At 35.4% G+C, this 25,478-nt stretch overlaps 1 protein-coding gene across 1 annotated transcript; it reads right to left on the reverse strand.

The window, feature by feature from the left end:
• Nucleotides 1–1,122: 1,122 nt before the first annotated feature.
• Nucleotides 1,123–24,437, reverse strand: LOC121319765 (ATP-binding cassette sub-family D member 2-like). The gene is made up of 10 exons (XM_041257568.1): nt 23,087–24,437; nt 21,963–22,143; nt 20,362–20,483; nt 17,555–17,723; nt 14,138–14,232; nt 12,381–12,526; nt 7,949–8,094; nt 6,022–6,106; nt 5,137–5,262; nt 1,123–4,146 (listed from the first exon to the last, which is right to left on the reverse strand). Exons 1-10 carry the CDS (start codon nt 24,017–24,019, stop codon nt 3,930–3,932), a joined length of 2,220 nt encoding a protein of 739 aa, XP_041113502.1. The 5' UTR covers nt 24,020–24,437; the 3' UTR covers nt 1,123–3,929.
• Between the last annotated feature and the right edge of the window lie 1,041 nt (nt 24,438–25,478).

The raw sequence follows: 25,478 nt of genomic DNA on the forward strand, positions 1-25,478 counted from the left end.
ATCAGACGAGAAGCTAGTAAATCGAGGTCAGTACATTAGGTCTAGAAACTAAAATGTTATTCCTCTTCATTTCACATTAAGATCTGGTACCTACTTGTTTACAAATTAACCTCTGAATATAGTGATTTTAATATCTAAACAAAATGGGTCACTTTAAAGGATGTTATAAATAAATAATACATCTAGAAATGTATTGTACATAATATTAAGCCACTTCTAATAATACTATTTAATAACAAGAATCCTGCACATTCAGTAAACTTCAGTGAAGTCCACACGGTTTATTTGTTCACAGTACAAATATGTTGTCTGTAAGCTTTTAAGAACATTCCCGTACGGCACAGTTAAAATATATGTTTTTTCCATCTCTGTATTTTACATTTTATAAAATGTTTATGTTTACGTTGCAAACATGATGTAAGAAAGACATGCCTATAAGCAATGATTAGCTGGTATAATACATGGTTGATAAACATGTATACATTTCTATAGGGCTTTAACTCACATGTTATATATTCTGGGCTAAGCTCAGTGTCTACACGTTCTAATATGATAGACAGGCCTCTTAGTGTCTGCATAAGGTGAAGATTAATTGATATACAACAAGGGTTCATGTATAACACGCTTGTGTACAAGGTTACTTTGAATGCATAGTTTAAAAAATAGTCCAGCAGGCTAAAGAAACACCTACATGCCACAGAAAAAAAATGAATGCCTAGGGTTACTGTTCAATTAAGGATCCAAACCTAACAATACAAATAACAATATCTAAAGATTACTTTAAGCCTGGGAGTGCAGATGAGAACATATGTAAACATTAAAGTAACCTGTATCTAAAGTATACGTAGGCACTCTTAAAGTTTATCTTGCAAGTTATTAATTTATTTGAAGCTCTGTAACACAAATGTCACATGTTAGTACTGGGGTAAATGCTTTGTGAGAACAGTGTGGCCAACATTGTGAACACTAACACTGCCACTGTTCAAATTCCTGATCAGTATGTAGAATAACATAAGGTCAATGAAATATAATGTTGTTATTAGATCCTAAACTACAGTCTTCTCTTTCACATAATAACTGAACACATTTTAAGGCTCTAAACAAAAATGAATCCACGATAGCAAAGGCAAAGAACTTCTTTAATATAGCAGTGCACCATTTTAAGTACAGTTACACTAGTGAAAAATTACAACCCTATTGAGCTGCCAAGTACAGTGTGTGCCGAACAGATTGTTTCTTTCAAACTAGAAAAACTGGACCCTTATGCCAAAATATAGAGCACATTTTTAAGTTTCCATCAGATAGCCATATCATGCATAAGCACATTCACTATTATTCTTTCAATTCACAAACCATAATATTAAATACACATTCATTATTTGATCTTGTTTTCTGCTTCATTCTGATGAAAATCAGCCTGAGGTATAGGATTAGGAAACAATGAAAAAATATTTTTTGAAAGTTACAAACATTATATACTAATTATGCACATGCTCTTACCTAACTACATTTACAAAAGGATGGTAAATGTACAGTACATTGGTTCAAGGCCAGCAACAGTTCGGTTAAAGTTATAGATTCCCTGATATTGCAGGACTCAGGATTTAGGAACAGATTTAGCAGTATTTCTCTTCTAACCACCCAAAGTTTCCCACAGTCAGTCAAAGTGTGGGAAAGACTCACACATACCATTCTGAAAGCACATACTACAAAAACATTTCATCCCACTCAATAATAGCCACGGTGTGCCTGACTGCTATGGGCATATCACTATTAGCCAGTATAGCCCATCACAGTTACACCCAAATAGCTGTCAGGATTCACATGGGATTTGTTAGAGGTGTTGCATTTAGGTTGTGACTAAAAATAGATTGAAACATTTAAGTAACTCAATTATTACCCACCTAGAATAACCTGATCATTTCTATACAGTCACACACTGCTGCAAAATTGCATTGTACAATACATTTTACCAAATAAAAGCACACATTTTTTTTTGCTTTTAGTTTCAATAAACATTTTAGAAAACCCTATCATTTCAATCTAATAATTAAAAAAAATAAATAAAAGATTAAAATATGCCTTTTCCAGTCATAGGAGTTCCAATCACCAGAATGGCATTATAAAATATTCATACAACAATGCACAAACTTAAAATTCACAGTAAAACAGCATTTTTACTAAGAGTTTGGGGCTAGTTCAGATGGACAATTTCTTTTGTCAGTAATATACTAGTTTAATATCATTGTTCCTTTAACTCACAAAAGATTTGCTTTGTATCAAATTGACCACATGGATGATATGTAACGAAATGTGGTCCTGATGGGATACGTTGTATGATATTTACAAAGATAAAATTGTTAATAATGACATGCATTTATGCCAAACTATATCTCACATCAATCCAGAACCATTATACTAAGGTATCGTAAGATATCCTTCCAGCGGATTCTGGTCAAAGCTGCCCTCCTCAATAATAAAATATGTTTGCCCTCATTCACTAAAATTTAAATGCATTATTTATGCATAAAAGCATTTTTTCTTTTTTTTAACAGTTCCTATTTAAAAAGTTGATTTAACAAGCTAGTTTTATCTGTTAAGCCTAGTTTTAGTAGCAGTTGTTGTTTGTCACCTAAGTTGGCATCAAGTATGACTTGTTATTTAGGTCTAAATATTTTAAAGAAATTGTATCTTTGCCTTTTTTTACATTATGTCACAATGTCCTAATTTATTTATTACAGTATTTTTATCCTTCAATTTCAATGGCTTTTACATTTTTAAAGAACTTAAATCATGTTAGGACTTTACCCTAGTTATCCGACGGATATATCAGTATAACAATTGCTGCCTATTATTTGTCCTCCATTTGTCAAGTTTTCATACTATTATACCATGCTTTTTGTTTCCTTCAATTGTGGCAGCACCCCGCTGCCAAACAGGTTGAAGCAGTTGCACCACAACTCCCCAAGCAATACAACCTGCTCCTAAACATCTCACTGTTTCTCTTAACTGAACTTTCAGTGGATTTGACCATTTTCTTACCTGTATTTGTTAATGCACGAGGTATGTCCCAATATAAAAGGTATAGGTAAATTATCTTAGGAAGTCTTTTGTGTGGACAGGGGAATTTATACAAAGTCACCATTTGTTAAATATTAAGATAGTTAATGTATTGCAAAAATACATGCATTAGGATTTCCCAGCCCAAAAATAATGCATTATTAGTGAATAAGGGCCTTGGATCTGATTTATAAAGGCCTTCGTGCCAAAATGTGCTGCATTTTTGTAAATGAAAAATAAAGCTGTTACAAAATTAATAAATAACATTTTAAGCACACCCTTGGGTCCTACAACAGGCTTTCTGGATTGAGTGTTTCTAGTTTTGTAACATTAACAGTTTGATTTTCTTTCAACCAAAAAAACATGCTAATTGCATTTTGGCAGACATACCTTGATAAACCCAGTAATTTTATGTTTTTGCATATATCACACACTGTTTTGACAGTCTAGGCTCTGACATAAAATAAGGTTCAGAAAAAACTAAAATTTAAAAAGCTATCATAGAATTTAGCACAGTATACTAAACAGTTTTTCTCATGTTTTCTTTCCACCCAACACATAAAGGTACTAGCACAGTGTTGCAACTTTAGTTTTTGCAAACAATCTTGTAAGATTGGGTAAAGCGCTAAAATCTTTGATAGTGTTTGTAAACACATACTGTATAGTTACAATACATCACCACCTTTTACAATAATTCTAGTGTAATGTGGTAAAATTGTTTAACAAAAGATGATTAAATGAGAAAGTGGTACTGTAGTCTGACAGATTAAGCAAATAATATACAATCAAACATGATGTGGAATATACACCCTTTATATCGCTTGTTCGGGTTTGCTTCTTTGTTCCCTCGGCTAGAAAAGGGAAAATGTTTAATCCTCACCCTCAAGAGCAGTAGTCTTGAGGACAGAATCCTCCCCCAGGATCTTGCACAGTTCATTGAGTCTATGCTGCATTTTGGGAATCCCGGCAAGCTGGGACTCAAGCCTTTGTTTCTCCTCTGTGAGGGAGAGTCGAGTCGCTGTATCCAGCTGTTCAAAACGCCAACCGCCTTCACCATCAAACTGCAGGAGGTGAGTGTGGTACTTCCTGTAAAGGACAGAGAAAAAAAAATACTTCAACACATCCCTATGTTACTAAGATGAGCTTTATGTAAACAATATCAAGTTTAGGATGCTGTTATATTTTAAATACTGCACAGTCTAATGCTACAATTATGGAGAAGATGTTCTCTAACATTTCACTGGTTTCCTGCCCAAACAACCTTAAAAACACATGCACAAAAATAAAGATATTAGGGGAGATAAAAAAACAGTTGCAACTTAAATACATTAAAAATGTTACCTAATATAATAAGCATGACATTCCATAAGAAAAAACACAATGAACTGGAACTGGAACACATTGAAGAAAGCTTGTATTTATGGTAGCCTCTACTTCATATTGTCATTGCTTTCAGTCTTAATTTAGTTATTTGTTATACATTTTAGTACATTATTATTATTATTATTATTATTATTATTATTATTATTATTATTATTAATGTATTCAGGGTGACTTATTATAATGGCAGTATGCCAGCAGCCAGCTGAAACTCACAACATGAAGAGGTAGCTGCAATCTTGTGTAAACATAAAGCATTTTGCCATTATGTTTGCATTTTACTGTCTTTCATCAAACTAGGGCCAAAGGAGTAGAGAGACAAGGACATTGAAGGTTACTCTGTGCAAAAAAAGCAGCCCCAATGAGAAGACTCCTAAATGTCAGTTGTACATGCAAATCTATTTATGTTATACAATTCTGTATAGAAAGACATGTACTATATATAAACATACTCAATATCTTAGTGGTATAGGTTTGTATAAATATTGACTACGTCTGACCACTCTAAAGCTTGACATTAGGTAAACATCATGTGTGGAGGTAGAAAACTCTGTAAATGTTAAAAAAAACAACAACCAAAACTTTATAATAGTTAAAAGCCCTTCCATTCTGATTTGTTTATTTCTGGTACAGGGAGCTTTAAAAACACATATTATGTAAACATGTTACTATAGAAACTTCTGGATGCACACTTACCAGAGGGACGGCCTATGTGTGATAGAAAGCAGAGAAATTCCAGCATCCTTTGCAGCCTGAAAAATCTTTCCCTCCACATCAATGCTGACAGCACTTGTACACTCATCTAGTAAAGCATATTTTGGTCTAAACAGAGAACGGGCAATGGAAGAAAAACATCACAAAACAAAAGCCAAAACCATCATTAAACAGAACATATCAACCTTTAGGATGTTAAAGTAATTGTAGCTGACATTCCGTCATTTTTTTACACCATACACATACTGTATATTCATTATATGTTTCAAATGTGTGGTTTTGAAAGAAACACGTTTTAGCAAATACGTATTGTCATTTTATCTTTTTTTTTGTAAGCCATGCTTTTACAGTATATTATACTTCCTAGGTTATTTCACTGGCTTTGACCCAGAAGACATGGCTGGGGTGAAATCACCAAGGAAGCAGACTTTCTGGAAGGCAATGCTTGCAAAAAGACATTTCTTTAACCTAAAGTAGTACCAGGTATCATGTTTTAAAATGAAAATACATGTTTGGTATACCATATGGTATAGTGTTTATTTAAAGCCTAGACATTGAGACCTATAGTATGCTGCTAATGGAATTACTTTGTTAGGTGGAATTACTTTAAATGTATAAACGTACCACTACATAATTATCTCTGCTTGTTAGACTTCTTAGGTTTTTGTGTGTAACATAAACTGAACAGTAATACAATACAGAATGGTATGCTTAATGTGAGTAGGTAATACCTCTCAGGACACTGTAACAGTACGCTTGACTTGCTGCTCCAAAATCCATTATTGTCAGTAATGTATAAAACTATTATTACATTAACAGATAACCCTTTAATTATACTGCATCTAAAGAAGTCATGTTTTCTCTTACCTGTGATAAAACATCCTTGCCATGCCCATCCTCTGTTTCTCTCCACCAGACAAAACATCCTTCCAATCCATAACTGCATCCCAACCTTTAAGGAAAACAAGGTTATACTGCATCATTACTAATACAAAATATGATATAAGCATATGGATGCCTGAAGCTGTATAAGCTGTATAAGATAACTCATTCAGTTATCATAAGGAAGAGTAAATCAACAAGTGGGAGCAAGGTATCTTATATCATGCATATTATGTCAGTGGCGGGCAAAGGGTTTTATTCCAGTAAATACACCTACAGTGAAAAATATTTAGTTTCTATATTGCTATATTGCTATATTGGAGCAACATGGCAGTTTTAGCAAACAATAGACCTTAGGCAGAACACTGACCTTGAATGAACTAGTTCATTAGGTAACAACACTTGCTGGTCCATTATCATCTAGTAATGGACCCAGTTGTCTTTTTGATCAATAAAGTACAGAAACTCCGAGGTTATGCAGTATAATCTGGGCAATATTGTTTTCACGGTAGAACATTTCTAATTTCACGATTAAACATAATATTTACTAAAGCAGAACAAAAATAGTGTTGTCACATTCAAAACTATACAACAAACATTCCTAAACATTAAATGCTTACCTGGAAAACAGTAAATGCTCAATTGTGGAATATTTTGTTTTTTATGTCCACCTTTAAAGACATTCTATTTTCACCATCAGTGAATTATCAAACAAGTTAAAAACATAAAAGCAAAAATAGCGACACAGGAAATGTCCCCTTCTTGCAGTGGACAGTCAATCCTTAGCAGAAATATTTCCAGTCTTTAGGAGGCTGTGTGGTCCAGTGGTTAAAGAAAAGGGCTTATGAGCAGGAAATCCCCAGTTCAAATCCTGCTTTACTCACTGACTCACTTAACCTCCTTCTGCTCTCCCTTTCAGGTGAGATGTTGTAAGTGACTCTGCAACTGATAGTCTCTATAAGTTGCCTTGGATAAAGGTGTCTTCTAAATAAACAATCTCTGATGCAGACAGTGTCTTTTTTGTGTAAGACATTTGAAAGAAAAGTCAGTCTAAATGTTTTCCGTTTCACCTACGTCGACGGTCCAAAGCAAACGTGACTTTTGACGTCGACTCTGCCAGTTTCCAAAGGTCATCCGAGACAACAGACATGTGTGTCAATTAGTAAACATGTTTACACATTTAATCCGAGTACAAACGTGATAAAAAATTCACTATTTTTTTTACCCTATTTGTTCTTTACCCTTAATAGTACACCATTAAAGTGTCTTTAGTCCTTTAGACACGATTGGCACTTTTTTTTATCAGAATTAATATTAATACAATAAATTAATGTAAATATAAATATTATATAATATATAATATATATTATATATTATATATATATATATATATATAAGATATATATTGTGCCTGTAACACGGACAATAACAAAGGAGGTAGCTGCTTCTGCATCCAGCACTCAAAGAATATCACGGACATTTGCAGAGCTTTTTCAGATGTTACAGTAATAAAATAATGACTTTGATCGCATAATTGAGAAGTTTGGTGATAAAACGAGTGATCACGAGAGGATTTATCAGTATGCATGTCTATAAAGAGGTATGTGAAAAATACAGCGAACAAGGGTTGGGACTTGGCTGGAGATGCAGTACTGAGTGTACTTTTGCGATTCAGTGCCTTTTAAACCTGTTTATCTCTAATAAACTGTCACGTTTGTCACTTATAGAAGGCTGGACTCCGTGAGCTGTAGCTAAACAGCCAGCAAACAAACCTGGACCACATTTCACCATTGTGCATGTTTAAACTTGTAAATCACCACTTTCACTAAGAGCACTCACTCTGGACTTGTGACTGTGTTGTGTTTGTGTGTTTCTTGTTTAGTGTATTATTATTTCAAGAAAGTGCCCTTACCACCCTCTCTTTGAACTATCTGATTCAAAGTGACAATGTCCAGAATGATTTCTAGGTCCAGGTCTCTGTAGCCTTTGCCATGCATGTCTTCTACAGAGTCAGGGTATATGACTTGATCCCGCAAAGTTCCTATCGACATGTAGGGTCTGAAAAAAAGCATCAACAGATTATTATTGGACATCAGCTTCTAGAAACCTATTGCAGCTATAAAGAAGTATTGTAAAATGCATTTAATTGACATCAGCAATTCCACCCAGCTGCTTAACCAACAATTTTCATGTGGAGGACATGCAAGTCCAAATTTGACACACCCATGAGAATAGCGTGCAGGCGCTTATAAGTGCATCTGCAAAGTTTAATACGTCTTTTTAAGATGCTTCAATGAAAAAATAAGAAAACTGTATTGTAAAAGTGTATGCAGTTTTCTTCTTAACTGGCAGATGGCAGCAGTCCCTAAGAAATGTGCTTGACAGACCAGGTCATCTGTTTACATAAAGCTGAGAATGAAAAATGTATGCCTGTGTATCTACAGAGAATACAACGAGGGAATTTCTTTATTTATATGTTGGTGTTACAGGTTGTAAGGAAGCCTTGACAGGTTTGGTACTAGCCAAAATGACGTATTTATTTATTGTGCCTACACTTCACAGATAATAATTAATATAACAGTGCTATACACCCGTGCCTGAAACTGGGGAAGATACGGTATGTGATGTGATTGAAAACTTGCGACACAAGTTTTCTGATGTATATGTGCTAGATAAAGACATTAGCATTGATGACAGTAGTGACACATCTACTGGTAATGACATGTCAATGACTGAAAACCAGCAAACTGAACGGTACTCATTCATTACTTAATAGTACATATGAACTTAAATGCAAGGGAGTTGTTTTTCCAGCTGTAGACTTAGCATCTAAAGTACTACAAAATAACAAAAATCAACACTCGTGTTCAGTGTATAGCCCTCTGTGCTGTGCATTTTAGGGCTTTACCACATGATAACCCATGTTGTCTTTTTAAAAAAAAAAAAGACATTTTTTGGAGTTATATATATATATATATATATATATATATATATATATATATATATATATATATATATATATATATATATATATATAGTATCACCATTTTACAATAGCATTTATTTGAAAATCAGACAACCATGTCGGGTATATTGACCTTGTATTCAAGTGGGCCATCCTGCTCCTCTAAGCCATTTGCTGCAATGACACTTCTGAGTAGTTCTCATTCTGTACCAGCATGCAGATATTGATCGGCTTTCAGTTGATACAGCTATCTTCACATATAAAATATTTATACCAAACTCCTAACATTAACCATTTCCAAGTGCACCCCTCCGGTGGGATGTTCTAATTGTTTCACTCACGTCAGCTCAGGTTTCCTTAAATATCATTACCCAGGCTCAACCACATTGAACTGCTGCCTATAGTATTACCAGCCGCACTGCCCAGCCACGGGACTGGAATTCAAACATAATGCGCTCAGTACGAGGCTGAAGGAGCGCTGCACCATATTGAGGTTTTCTTCAATGTGATTAATATGCACTGAAATAAAAAGGCTCTGCTGGTGCCAGGTGACACATTGAAAATACCCTTTACATGGTTGAGAGCTTTTTGTAATCTACTTAAATCACTTTGTTTATTAGTAACAACACACAGTTTTGCAATCTCCATTATTATAAATGGGAATACGGCCTCGACTACATAAAGGTTAGAACCTCTCCAGACTTTACTGTGAGCTTAATTGCTCACACCTGACTTTTTACGAAGGTGCTGGGTATGGACTGCACCACTGCTATCCATTGGTAGTCTTTATTTCCATCCCTGTTATCCTTAATCTGTTCAATATTTTTTTTAGGTTTGTTATTGGGCAGGCTGAGTCCATAAGACTCACTATTAAACTAGTTCCAGTGTATTTACAAATGTAATTATAAACAACACAATAAGAATGAACTTTCCAAGTTACATGCACCAAATACAGTATGAACGTTTTGCAATAATAAGGCTTTTTGGGTTATCTTTCTTATTTCTGAATAAATTCTAAAATTTATTACTTTGCAAGAAGCATTAATTTAACAAAATAAGCAGACCTTTGAATTCATGCAAAACAAATGACAGTATATATTATGCTTGATAGATACGCCTCATACTGTATGTTCATGTGAAAAATAATTTCTTGTACACAAGTGTGACAGTTATTTCAGTTTCAAGTAACAATGCGGTCAATGCTGGTGACAGTGGTGGTGACAATAGTTAAAGTATAATATTGCTATCCTCATTCGTAAAATAACCCCTCTATGGAGGTTCATGGAGCACTTTGTTTGTGTAACATGGCTTATTATGTACAACAAAGTATGTTGGATTTGAATGAATGCAAGATAGATTCCAAAATTACATCCAGTAAGGCAAATATATTTTACTTGGGACCACCAAATATGAAAAAGTTATTTTGACACTGCAAGAGCTTGTAACTCAGGCATTTTTTGTATTGAGCATTTTAATGCTATAGTGCTACTTTGGAAGTTAATTTATTATTTTGTGTTGTTTCGTTTTTTGCTGTCTACCATGCTTCCTACTGTATATCTGGAAAGCTCATCCAATGTTTGCAAGTCAAATTGCTTTATGGTAGAAATGGGAGCCACAACCTTACCATGTTATATCTGATTCCACTATATATAACAGGTTGCGTTACAACAGGGTAGCACTCTATATATATATATATATATATATATATATATATATATATATATATATATATATATATATATATATAAAGACAACTTTCGGTTATTAACAACATTTTCCCAGGAACCAATCCTGTCCAATAGACTTTAATGTTAATGGAATTCCTGATCGTTTAAAAGAGGTTACTATTGTTAGAGGTTGTTATCGTTAAAGGTGCCTCAGCTAGCTGTTAATTCAATTTTCCTTGTCAGGGTATGAATACTTTTTGCAAAAAAAAAAAAAAAAAAAAAATGCTGAAATAAATAATTGTATTTGTTATAACTTTTTCCTCAACCACAAAAGTTAAACTTTTGCTACAAAAGATTTTTCCTATAATTGTTTGTTTTTGAGAAATTTCTAGAAACTACAGGTTTCCATTGGGGTATGTAAATGTGTGTATGGGTAATTTTTATTTATAAAAAAAGAGTATTTAAAATAACACATTTGTTTTTTTTATCTTAATTGGATTAGCAGTTCTTTAGATATACAGATATACGGTATTTGGGCACTGTACACAGACAGACACCTACCTCCTTTTATACCCAGATTCTGATACTCTTAATAACAGTGTCGTTAAAAAGTCTCATCACACTTGGATACAGTTTGAAATATGCAGTATGTAAAACTATAAAGTGTGTCATGGATATAACTTACATACATGTTACTCTACTATATACTGGTTGGGTGGCCACCCTTTTCTATAAGCAATGTAGTAGAAGGCTGGGTGGCCACCCTTTTCTATAAGCAATGTAGTAGAAGGCAATTTTACTACCAAATGAAGTCAAACCTCCAGCCCATTGTCTGCTGCACAGGCATGGTTACTAAAGGTCAAATCTCTCTTTTTTTTTAGTTCCTGTTTCTTTACTTCTAAAATGAATCTAGGTGAAGGGTTAGATTATTCAGAAGAAGCAGTGGCATACAATTGTTCTATACCATTTTCAAACATTTACTACACCTGTTTTTGCAACTACCATATTTATATACCCAGCTGTGGCAATGTTGCCCCGCCCTGTGTGTATTTCTGTGTTGTATGTTGCGTGTTGTGTGTTAATGTTGGTGTATAGTCATTGGTATATGGGATATAATATGGGTTATGTGCACAAGTGTTTAAAATGTGCAGGTAAAATGTAACAATATGTGAGCACGGGGAATTACACTTTTATTAATTCACGTGCAGTTGTACCGAGTCTCCAATTGAATGACTGATTAGCAATCGAGTCTCGGTACAGCTGCATAAAAGCAGCATGTTTTCACTCACTCTGGGTTGTGTGTTCGCTGAGTGGAGAACGGGATTGGAGACGGAGGTAACAGTAAAGTAATAGTTAAAATAATACCAGCTCACCGTGTTTGCCTGTGTAGTTTTTGTTTGACTCTTTGTTTTGGCTACGAGTGCCATGTCCTGTGTTTTGTTTGTCTTGCAACCTTTTATTTTCTGCTCTGGTTAATTATTAAATGCTGAGCGCAAGCAAACGCTCAGCTTCCTCCACGTCTCTCTGTCTATTCTGTGTTGGTTCCTGGTTCTGGTCTGACGTCACCCACTACAGCCATTTTTGTGACACAAATACATATAATTTTTAGTGCATGTTTCAGGTTACAACCAGAAATAAATAACGTATATACTCTAGTAGTGTTAACCTGATTGTCTAAGCCTGCTCTCTATCTGACATAAGTGAACACCTACCTTTGTGGAATATAGAACATGTGCTGGGGCGGAGGCTTGTATAGAAGCCCACCATAGACAGGCCACAGACCACTCAAAATCCTGAATAAAGAACTCTTGCCACAGCCATTAGGACCAGTGATTAGGAGATGCATCTCTTCCTCCACCTAAAAACAAAACCATCAATTTTTAAAAACTGTACACCTTCTATCTAGTTTCAGCTCAAGCACCTCTTTACAATTTCTCTTTAATGAAGGGTACGTGTCAGCGATGGGGTGGGTCCCCCCCCCCCCCCCCCCCACCCCCCCCCGTTTATTTAAAATATCATTTATGTCACAACAGTTAGGGCCTGACGGACTGCTGGTTTAGGACAGAATACCAAATACCAATTCTTAAAACTTTTAATCACAAAGTCTTTGGGTGCACAGAATCAAAAGACTTTCTGTTTGGAAAAAAGTTATAAATAATCAGAAATAGTCTGGACTGTAAATGTTTATCACTTTACCATTTACTTCCCATCTCAGCATAATTATGTGTGCCATTTGAGATGTTTACAACATCAAACCTCATAATAAAACTAGAATAACAATGACAAACTTTTTAAAGCCAACATAAAAATGATCATAACTTTGTCGACTTTTTGTGTTTTCTTCCTTCGTTTTTCTTTTGCAAGTAATAAATGTAGATATTTTTACCCTAAACGATACACAGGATAATCTGGATGTACTACTGCTGTTAATAAAATGCAGCCGTGCCTAACAAATAAAACAAAAAACATGAAAGTATTATGATTATTATTTATGCATTTATACTTCTAAAAAATCAAGAAAGATTGTGCTCCACTGATTAATATTCAATTATCATTAATTGAAAACTGCAAAGTTCATGAGCAGCGAAGAGCAATCCATGGGCAGAATCGACAGATGTCTGCTTCACCCACCACATCAGTGGAAAGCCGCTCAATTGAAACCACACATGTACAGGTGGATGAAACTATAGTCATACTGTAACCTTTGAGGGTCTAAACAAAAATTAAATATATATGCACAGTGGTTTAGAGATAATATATAATACTGTTTAAAAAATAAATTCAAGATCATTATATTTTTTTTTACTTACAAAAAACTTTACTTACATTTTTATTTTTGCATTTCTATTGTTGAGTCGTCCTATGACCCTTAGTCGTACCCCCTATGACCCTTAGTCGTACCCACTATGACCCTTAGAAGTACCCCCAGGGGCACGCGTACCCCCGGTTGAAGATAATGCAGTTATTATTTAAGTCTTCCATATATACAACTGGAAAACCATTTAATTTTCACTAACATCTTCTGCATAAGTGCAAACGAAAATGTGAACATATGAGTCATGAAAACTGCAACTCCTGATTTTTCTCATTCTGGAATTAAAATATAGTCTATTTGTTTAAAAGTACTTAAAGATGTACTAAATGACTTTTAAAAATGACCTATTTATAAATCAGAAAAAATGATAACTAGAATACAGCAAATGTGGCTGCAGACTGAATTTGAAAGAGGTATGAGTTGATGTAATGTCTGTTCAGTACTGTAGGTCAAAGGTATAACAAAAACAACATACATCTAGAACCATACTCTTAAGACAAAACATATTTTGATTACCTACTAATTGTAGTATTATGGTTCATATGTTATTTGTTAAATGTAGAATGTGCATCTAAATATAATTTCAGAGAACTGCATTTATTATATTTCCCTTTAAATAAAAGGGTGTGGTCACATTGAGAAGACTGTACTTGCCTTAAAATTTAAGCTGGAAGCAACCACATCACCATTGGGAGTGATGATTGGGACATTTTCACATATGATCCCGTTATCCACATCAATGACATGTCCTTTAATAAAAAAAAAAAAAAAAAATATATAAAAACATATAACTGTGGCATATCAGTATAGTGTTCTGCAAAGCTTTACACATCATGACACCAAACTTCGCCTTGTATACCTTGAGACCAATCTTACTTTGCAAAGCAATATCTTTGATTACAGTTAACAATTACAACATTATTACAAAAACAAGTCTCTCTCATTTTTGTTATTACTCAACTCATGCCAAAAGATATTGCAGTACCTTTACTCTTAATTATGACACAAGTCCAACCAGAACTTAGCAGAGGGCTGATTCTCTGAAATCCTTGAGATTTTATGACTATATGACTCATTTTGAAAAACAGGTTCAATGTCCTGAAATAGCACTCTGCCAAGACTTATTTTAGGCCCTGGTTTATAACTGCTGCCTAGTCCCTAATGCATTCCTTTTTTTCTAAAGGAAGTTGTCTGCCAGAATGCAAATAGACCATGTACTGTAGGCAAAAGTTCAGTAAACCAAACTGAAAAACATCAAAAATGAACATGGACACTTTATGCAGCAGGTCTTAAAAATGAAGTACAGTACGGATGTATACTTATAATACCTGGTACAAAGTCTGACAACAGAACAGAGATGCAGTATAGTACAAAGGTCTCATTCAAGTACATATTAATAACTTGGAGGGTAAAGTGAGATATGTGACATGGACGAGGTTATGAATATTGACCATAAAATAGTTTTGATGGTGCGATGCAGTGTTTATTTTAAATTGATCACAATGACTGTGGTCCTTAAACGAGGGCGGTGATTATACGGTGGTGGCCTTTATTATTATTAATAATAATAATAATAATAATAATAATAATAATATGCTTTACAAACGCTGCAATATTTTACATGATTTAAGGGATTTTACAAGTGGCGCCACGTGTTTTGGGGGATTGAATGTAGTATATTTACTGACAGTTAACGAGTTGGGAGGTCAGGGGAGTGCTGTACCAGCGAATCAGGAGTGTATATTGGTTAAGGGGCAGGACAATGCTGGTGTGGCAATTCAGTCCAAGAGTGTGACGTAGATGTTTTTCTGCACCAAAAATTACCTCCGAATATCAGCCTGATTTCTATAAGAACTCAATAAATCCTACTTGCTTTTTTTTCACTGTAACTTGCTTGTTTATAATTTCTCTCCAAGAGAAATTGAAACGAAATCTTCTCATAGATAGTAAGCACATTGTTTTTATTTGTAGGGGATTGAGTACAGGAATTACAATCGAACTGAAAAAAACCCAACAAAACCACCTATAACTTCAGAAGGACCGGTGTTCTGTATGTTGTTTATCTTGGATTTTCTTTCAGAACTGTACCATAAAATAAAATGTGCTTACTTAGTCTGTACGTGCTAGATTGAGGCTCTCGTCTCTTCGGGGCGTTACATGTACATAGTCAGTGTTGCGCATTTATTTGTTTACTGTGTGTTTTTTTTTTTTGTTTAGTAGGTTGTTTCTTTATTGATAGCTGTGTTTATTATAAAGCTGATAAATGACTGCGGCGTCAATACGAGGGCATCTTTAATTCGAGGGTGGCATATATATATATATATATATATATATATACACACACACACACACACACACACACACACACACACACACACACACACAGTGCCTATAGAAAGTCTACACCCCCTTGAACTTTATTCACATTTTGTTGTGTCAGTGCCTCAGTTTCATGCATTCAGTGAGGATTTTTTCCTACTTATCTACACACCATACTCCACACTGTTAAGGGGAAAAAAGTTTTTACTGAGAAAAAAATTATATATTAAAAATAAAAAACTGAAATATCATAATTGGATAAATCTCCACCCCCCCCTGAGTTAATACTTTGTGGAAGCTCCTTTGGCAGCAATTACAACTGTGAGTCTGTTGGGATAGGTCTCTACCAACATTGCACACCTAGATTTGGCAATATTTGACCATTCTTCTTTGCAAAACTGTTCAAGCTCTGTCATGTTACTTGGGGAGCATTGATGGACAGCAATCTTGAAGTCATCCCATAAATTTTCGATTGGATTTATGTTGGGGCTCTGACTGGGCCACTCAAGGATGTTTATCTTTTTGTTCCTTAGCCACTCCAGTGTAGCTTTGGCTTGTGCTTTGGGTCGTTGTCATGCTGAAAGGTGAACTTCTGTCCCAGTTTCAGCTTTCTTGCAGAGGGCAGCAGGTTTTCCTCAAGGACTTCTCTGTACTTTGCTCCATTCATTTTCCCTTCTATCATGACAAGTGCTCCAGTCCCTGCCGATGAGAAACATCCCCATAACATGATGTTGCCACCACCATGCTTCACAGTAGGGATGGTATTCTTTGGGTGATGCACTGTATTGGGTTTGCACCAAACATAATGCTTTGCATTTAGGCCAAAAAGTTCCATTTTAGTTTCGTCAGACCACAAAACTTTTTGCCACATGGCTACAGAATCTCCTGAGTGTTTTTTTGCATACTTCAAACATGATTCAAGGTGGGCTTTCTTAAGTAATGGCTTTCTTCTTGCCACCCTACCATACAGGCCAGATTTGTGATGTGCTTGGGATATTGTTGTCACAAGCCCGTAGCTCTTGCAAAGTTGCCATTGGCCTCTTTGTAGCCTCTCTGATCAGTCTCCTTCTTGCTCGGTCATCCAGTGGAGGGACGGCCTGATCTAGGCAGGGTCTTGGTGGTGTCATACACCTTCTACTTCTTAATAATCCTCTTGACCGTGCTCCAAGGGTTAATCAATTTGTTCTTTTGAAAGCACCTTGGTGCCCATGGTTGAGTCTTTGCTTTGAAATACACTATCCAGTAGAGGGAACCTACAGGAACTGCTGAATTGATCCTGAAATAATGTGATTCACTACAATTTAACACAGGTGGAGGCCACTTAACTTGTTGTGTGATTTTGAAGGCGATTGGTTACACCTGAGCTAATTTAGGATTGCTATTACAAGGAGGTGGACACTTATCCAACCAAGCTATTTCAGTTTTTATTTTTAATTAATTTTCTACAGATTTCTAGAATTTTTTTTTTCACTTGGAAGTTGTGGGGTAGGGTAGGATGTGTAGATAAATGAAAACAAAAAACCTATTTTAATGCATTTTAATTCCAGGCTATAAGGCAACACAAGGTGAAAATTTTGAAAGGGGATGTAGACTTTCTATAGGCACTGTATATATATATATATATATATATATATATATATATATATGTAAATGAAATTTGTTCCACCACTACAAAGTAACATGATATGTGAGATACTTCAGTTGCAGTAAATAGTAAAAAAAAACATTACAAAATACAATTTTTAAAAATACCTTTGATTTCAAGGGGGCCATTGATGTGCATTTCAGGCCTAGCTGCACTTGTGTTGTCTGATGCAGCAGTCTGAGTAACAGTGGATCTCTTGTAAACTCCTTTTTGTACTTCATCGAAGACCAAAAACATATTATGGACTCGAGCAGTGTAGCCCGCAAGTTCAGTGACCTGTCAAAGAGAATAAATAGTTGGTAAAGCTTTACTGTAAAACAGACAGAAGCAAGACAATTATGTCACTCGGTCTGCTGTATACCAGTGGCTATGTTTACAATGGGAAAAAAAGGACTGGTTTGCTGTTGGCATAGGTTTGTAATATAATAACATTTAATTGAGGTGAGAAAAAGTAATGTAAGCCTGTTCCTTGTAATGCCGGGGACTGTATTTTAAATAAATATTAATCCAAAACATTTTAAAAAATGCAGACAAGTCAGGGATTTTAGAATGAGTCCTGTTTGTGTTTTTGTTGCAATTATATGAAGAATTATTCCTGTTGTCCCTACCATATGACAGAATGGGAGGGACGACAAGTTTACTTGTTTTTATTATTATTATTGTCATTATTATTCTCTAGTCCCCAACCATTATCATTTCACTGAGGGAAGCGCCCTAATCTAAATATAGCAATGCCCCGTCATATATAATATCAAATATACTTTGCTCAACAACATGCATGATACATAATAAACCACTACTCTGTCGCCAGTAGAATAACACTACCAATAATGATCACAATGACACTGAATTATTACAGTGAGGGTCTCACCCTCACATGGTGCATCAACAATCTTAATATTTGTGGATGAGAACAGTATTTTTTTATGTGTGTGTAAAAGCAAGCAGCTAAACAAATGCTCAGCATATTAAATTGAAGACGCACACTTCTGTAGCTATGTACTATATTGTTGTGTGCAAAATAAACAGTGGTAACTGAATATGCCAAGTCGCCAGCATTATTGATCATTTATTGAGATCCACAATCCTGCAATTTTATATTTATCGCTTAGTTACTTAAAAACTGGAAGAAAAGGTAATTGTGACAAATTAAGCATAATTATGAATGCACTGCAGCTCGTATATTATGTGGAAGAAACAACTTGATTTTTTATTTAATATTTTTATAAATTAGTTGTATGGTGTAGAAATAATTACTATTCAATACTGAGCCACTGCTGTCTTGGCTAGCAGAACATTCAGCTTTCTATTTACCTTTCATGCGCGTCAGAGTATGGGAGCATCTACTGGGCTATGCAACCACATTGGTCATGTGATACAAAAAGGTCGGCCCTAGTCTCGGATTGCAGGCCCTGGGCCACATCAAAATGCCGGACTAAATTTAGGCCGGCCCTGGGCTGCCTTTTCTTTTTTAGAGCATTCACATATGAGAAAAGGTGGCCCTGAGACCACCTTAAATCGTTATTGTGAACAGGGTCTAGTTGGTCAAGGCGGCTAGCATGACAAATCACACCAATGTGCGCTTGCAAATTAAGTGGCTAAGCAAAGATCCCATTGACAATATAGCAATCAATCAACAGCAATGTGAGGATCATCCCATTTAAACAAAAGTGTGCGCAAAAGATGGCAAATGTTTCTATTTTTTGATGAGCTGATTTCTTGTGCTTCTTTTTACAAAAAACATTCTCACTTCTCTTCTACAAAAGGATGCAAATGTACAATTTAAAAAGTTTGTGTGGCATAATCCGTTAAAACTAAGTTAAAAGAACCAGACAGTAACTTTTGTTTCCAGATTAAATAACGTTTGTCACTGGATGGTCTCAAAGGCTGAGAGAAAGAAGTATAATCGCCACTCAGCAGAATTACTAAATGGAAGAGTGTTCACTTACTTGAGCGCATGAATTGTTAAACAGCAAAAGCTTCTGCATGTTAAACAGCTGGTGGATTATGCTCAACTAGGCTAATCCCGCCCCCAAAAGCCTCTTGAATGCTTTAGATGCAATTTCCATTTCCACAGTACAATAAGAGGTATCAATGATGCAATGCTTCCACTGGTGACTGTTGATATGTTATTCAATTACAAAGAAATGCAAAATGGTCTTTAAAATTACAGAGCATATTTTTTTATTAAATTTAACACAGAATAGCAATAGCATAGACAGCGAGGGTGTTTGAAACAATAGCAACATTAGATGTTTTATATGGTGTGATGCTCACATGTATTAAACTGTCACTAATTTAAAGTTAAACTCAAAATAAAAGCGTCTTCATTTGACCTGTTTGTGTCTAAATATACAGCCATGACTTCACCTACTGTAAATCATACAGTACTTTTCTTTAGGTTTTTTAAAAATTATGAATCACTTTGCATCAATAACATGAATTCCTAAATAAAATGCTGGCACATTAATGTGTGAATATGGAATTGGCAATTTAGAAAACGAGTTTCAATTTTGAGTTACACTGAATCACTGAATAACACCTTGGTCGTTGAGCGTAATCTTAGCTTGAAAAGCAAGGAAATAACGATCAGTATCAGGTGGCTATTGGGCTGCTATATCATCTACAGAAATGCTTCAAAAACAACAGACTTAGTGGTAAAGAAAACAAGTAATGGTTGTTTTGTTTGGATTTGGAAATGTTTCTATAGTTGTGGCGAACATGAATTCAATTACACTCTTAGTTGACCACTTGTTTGAGGTGGACTCCTTGCAGTTACTGAGCCTGTTAAACATGGTTTATTGCCACTCTTGACAGATGGTGTGGGACAAAAAAAAGGAGGGGTTTAATAAACAGATAATATATGTTGGCCTTATAAACTAAAATAGCATTTTTCTTAATTTCTGCACCATACCTCTTTGTAGGAAGACATTATTCTCTCAATAGCATCAGCTCCGGAGGCCAGAAGGTTACGAGCTGTAGTGAAAGCTTCAGTTCTTTCACTAACCAAGACCTGTGTTTCTCCATTTTCTAACTCTGGTAAAAAAAAAGAATTACTGTCAGTTTATAGTTTTTTTTTTGTTTGTTTTTTTGGGGGTTTTTTGTCAGCATACCTCACCCACATAAATGTAAAAAAAATATATAACTCAACAAATAAAGGTCCTCACTTAGGTGTTTGAAAATGTAAGGAGTTTCAATCATATACAGTATACCTAAACAAATACTGAGTAAATATTACCTTATTTATAAACAAAAATACCATACTTTTTCATTTCATTTAAAATAAGTTCCATCTGGCAGGTTATACAAAAAGTTCAATTAAATGGAATACTGTAGTAACAACAATATTGTACATAATAATGTACCCAGCTGTGCATAATAATTTTATTTTAAAAAATATGGGGCGTAGTAAAATTACATGTATTATTATTGCTAAGAAATGTAGTAAATTGGAGTAGAAAATTGATCATCCTCTTTACTCTTCACTCAAGAGCCTCTGCTTTTCTGAGGGTCATCAGACTTACATCTATATCTTGTGCAGATATACATTTTAAACTGCAGGCCACCATTGTTTGTTTGGTATTGAGTGTTTTGCTGTGTTCATGTACAGGTGGTTTTTTAATTTTTTTATTGAGGTTAGGAGTTTTATCATCAACCTTATTTTCACTGGTCTTGCACCACTACCTAATTTTATTATACACGCGTCTTGCACCATAACTATGCATAATAAGAAGTTTATAGTAAAATGAATAATAATAATAATAATAATAAATAAATAAATAAATAAATAAGTTGCACCATATTTACATGGTACTGTAACTGACAGGATGGGTTTATTCAGTTGATCTTAGAAGTCATGTCTAATTGTTGTACAAATAATTTAAATATGACTCTTCCTGTTATAACACATAAACAAACTATATGCACTAATGGATGTTTTATTTATTTATTTGTATTTCATTTCTATTCAATAAAAAGTGGCATCATTTTGATCTGCATGATCAATAGAATACACCCTGTAAGTCTGGCCTCACTGTTTTAATTAAAACTTCTTCAGCTACCATTTTTTTCAAATTACTATCTACTGCACAGTGTTATTTCAAGTACTGTACACACTTTATTGTAACCAATGCCTTGCTGTTTATCATGGCTTCAAAAAAAGGAGTACTGAAATGTTCATTATTTAATGTCTGTCTGAAAACAGGAAGGGGACATTTTCATTATGAGAACAAAAGCAACTACGGCAAAAAGTAGACCAGACTATTGCATTGTATATTCGTCTGGGCTGAATTTAAAAGCAAAAAATAATAAAATATCACAAGTGTATACTGTTGGATTAGATAGTAACATTAAGTTGTACTTTAAACTTTTATTTTTTTTCTAGAAACTGTAGCAACTGAAGATCATCAGGATACAAAAGGGGAAAAAGGGGAACTATTTTAAATAAATAAAAAAAATGGGTTAGGAAACATGTGAAACTGCAACCTGAGCTGTTTTAATAATAAAAGTGATTACCGTTATCAGCAAAACCAGTGGCTGTGATTATGGGTACTGCCACCATGACTAAGCCACAGCTGCTCCACACATACTTCATCAGGAACTGCTCTATCATGATGTACCAAAGGCGCTTTGACAAAATTAAGTGCATCTGATCAGCAAGGGCCTTATAACATTTCTGCAGCTGCTTCATCTCTACCTATTGCAAAAAGAGAGGGGATACGAGATTAATGATAAGACAAGTGTATTGCAATATGTTCATTTGTCCCAAACACTACAAATGCCTGCTGTACTGTAACTATATTGCACATAACACCTGCTGAGAACATTTACATTTACTGACAATGTGTCCAGTTTCAACAGGAGCTGGGATTTACTAATTCAGAAAGAAGACAACCACTTAGTAGTAGAAAATAACAATTTATTGGTTTGCGTAAAATATGCCTGATGGCACATGAACAATTGGCAAACAGTTATGCCCGACATGAAGATGACAGCCCACAGATACATAATACATTCACTTTACAATCTGGCCAATGGCCTTATCCATTGGAGTTCGATAGCCACCTCTATGCTGGCAGAGCTAAACTGAATGCAATACAGTAATAAAGAATGGCTTGGCCAGCAGACAGGACAAGTGGCACTGGGGGCAGCCTTCCCCCTAGACAAGGCACACTGCAGAGTGGAGGCAGGGAGGAGGAGGACCAAACAAAGAAATGACAGGAGTTTGTGGGCAGAGAGACCTATTTAACTGGATAAACTGGTAACTATGAGACTGTATGAGTCTCCTTTCAGAAAGATATATATATCCACCACATATTACATATTACATTTGTTTGTCAGTAGTTGCTTTTTTGTTTGGTTGGTTGCTTTTTCAAATACAATATATTGTGTAGTAAGCCCACATATTCCAGTCAGTCTTACTATTTTTACAACCTGCTAAAACTAGAAGTGAATTGTTTGCATGCAGTTGCAGGAGGATCAGAGCACTGTCAACACTCCATACAAACATTCCACCCCACCCAATGTGATGAGGAAACTAGTTTAATGACAGACTCTGGACTGAACCTATCTAGTGACAGATTCGGTGTTGACAACACTTACACAATTATCCACTCACACAATTTAGTACCGTACCTTACCTTGTGACCTCTGTAAAATGCGATCTCTTCAGCATTGGCAATGATACGGGAATGCACATAACGCAAGTAACCTTTCCTGTGTGCCTCCTCTGCCACCAGTTTCCCAAATTTCGGGGAGCATGCTCTCAGAACCTTCGCCGTAGCATACACCACTAGTCCGGCTAACAGGGTTGGTCCTGATGCGTTGGCCCCCCTCGATCTAGCAGTTTGAATGAGGGTGTAAGAGGTTAGTATCACGTCTAAAATTGGTTTGGTAAGGTTGGAATACAAATGTGCAACCGATTGTGAAAACATCATGATGTCCTCAGTGAGGGACTGGTCTGGATTCGCCAGTCTCCCGTCCATATTGGTGACTTTATAGTATGTCTGATTTGTGAAATATGTTTTATACGCATGATCCACAAGGCGAGTGCGAAAGGCCAAAGCAAGCTTGCACTCCAAATAACGTATTACGCTATTGACAAATGTGGCCGGTATGGCTATAAGAAGCCATTTAATTAATTTGATGACGAAGCTCCTCGGTTTCTTTTCAACTATAGTCTTCACGATTTTACCGTCCAAACCGGCCACATAAATAGACAAAAATGTTCTGGAGATTAAAGCCAAAGAATGCAAACAAAGCAACCCCAGCTCTTTAGTGACGAGCTTCGGAAAGAGGATTTTTACAAGTTGAAGAATCTGGTTAAAAAACTCCGCATTTACACCCGGAGATCTTGTTGGTGCTATTTCTGATCCTTGTAATAATAATCCGTTTTCTTCCTCTGATGTGCAGGCTTTTGATTTCCCTGGCTGTGATCTTTTGTTGATCTGCTTGCAAATTACTGGGTACAGTGTTTTCACTCCATAGACAGCAGCGACAAGAAACGCAGCACGTTTTGCTGCAGCTGACTGGTTCCATTTCACTTTAGTGGCTGCATGCAAAATATTGGACATCTTTCAACAATAATATCCGAACTGTACAGTCTTGCTAATTCTGATATATATTGTCTCGGCTCATAACCAGCTTTAAATTATACAATTAAAAAGGCAAAAATAAAACCTGCAGGATATCAAATTGCGGATTCTGCTGACAGGCTCTGCACCGCTATACCGCATCAATTGCAGCGTTTCCGTCATACATTTTTGCAGCTTTTCTTGTTGGCTACTCCCCCAGAAGGAGACGATTGGTTGTGAGTATGGCGAATGCATATAGGCGACTGTAAAAAGGTTTTGATAGACACAGACGTAGCGTAAACTGTTCTGTCACGTAAAGAATAACCCTGGCTTACGCAAGATAGAATAAGGACTTTAGAAGATGCTTGATTCTTGGAAATTGAAGCTCAAATAAATTATATTAAATCGTGTACTTTCCACGCTGTGCTTACAAAGGTAACACGAAATTCTCCTGTCATTACACTGCACTCTGATTGGTTGTCACATTACAGTTAATAAAACAATGAATAATCCTCTCCCTATACCAAAACCATAGCCTTAAGGACAGCATCCTATACTGCAGTCATTACACATCTAAAGAAGTTCGTGTTTAGTAGTGAATCAATAAGCGTTTTTTTTTTTTACTTTTAAAAAAGTGAGCGGAGGTTCTGACTTCCTCAGTTGTCCTGACAGGAACATTTCCTGATACCTTTGTAAGCACTGCACATTGCACACGTATAGCATAAAATATTGTGTTAGCACAGTCAAAGCCCAGCTTACAGCATAACAGAAAACATAGTGAAAGTAAAATACAACTGTACATTTTACAAAACAATTCAAACGTGGCTTCGTTTTTTTTTTTTTCTTTTTTTACTATTTTAAGAATAACAGTAACAATATTGGTGTATAGACCTTGAGAAATTTGGGGAAGTGTATCGCATTTGTCAGGATGCATAGGCCTGATGCAAAAGCACTAAAGAAAAGCCAAATGGGTAACCTGGAGAAGAGAGCTTATATAAAAGATAGATAGATAGATAGTATGCAGAGGAAAGTAGGCTGCTGTATTATTATTTAATTATAGCAACAGGCTACAGTCCCAGAGAGTAGTGTTGGCATCCCACACTTAACATAAGATCATTCAAGAAAACATGCTAAGTACAGCAGTTAATGTACATTAGCCACAATAAAAAAAAAGACTAAAATACACAATTTCTGATAGTTTAACAAACCTCAAATATGTGTTCATGATAAAATAATTGGCCTCATATTAAGTCTGTAAACATTTCATAGAACTATTTATAAAATATATTCACTGATTGAATGCCATTAGTAACTAAGCTGTATTATAAAGTCAATTGCTAGAAAGAAAGGTACTTATTTCAACATCAGCTGAAGAAGAACATTTTGGCAACAGAGCAGATGGTGGTCAAGACAAAAGAGTTGGGTTCCCCTTTGAGAAAAGCACTGATAGCAAACTACA

The sequence above is a fragment of the Polyodon spathula genome, chromosome 8, assembly GCF_017654505.1.
Source record: "Polyodon spathula isolate WHYD16114869_AA chromosome 8, ASM1765450v1, whole genome shotgun sequence".
Taxonomy (NCBI): Eukaryota; Metazoa; Chordata; class Actinopteri; order Acipenseriformes; family Polyodontidae; genus Polyodon; species Polyodon spathula.

Bases quoted from the DNA above. Each gene is read 5' to 3' on its own strand.
- LOC121319765 (XM_041257568.1), bottom strand. From the start codon at position 24,019: ATGTCCAATATTTTGCATGCAGCCACTAAAGTGAAATGGAACCAGTCA. The intron at 22,144-23,086 runs GTAAGGTACGGT...TTTTTGCAATAG, and splicing joins CATTTTACAGAGGTCACAAG to GTAGAGATGAAGCAGCTGCA. The intron at 12,527-14,137 runs GCAAGTACAGTC...TTTTGTTTTTAG, and splicing joins CTTCCAGCTTAAATTTTAAG to GTGGAGGAAGAGATGCATCT.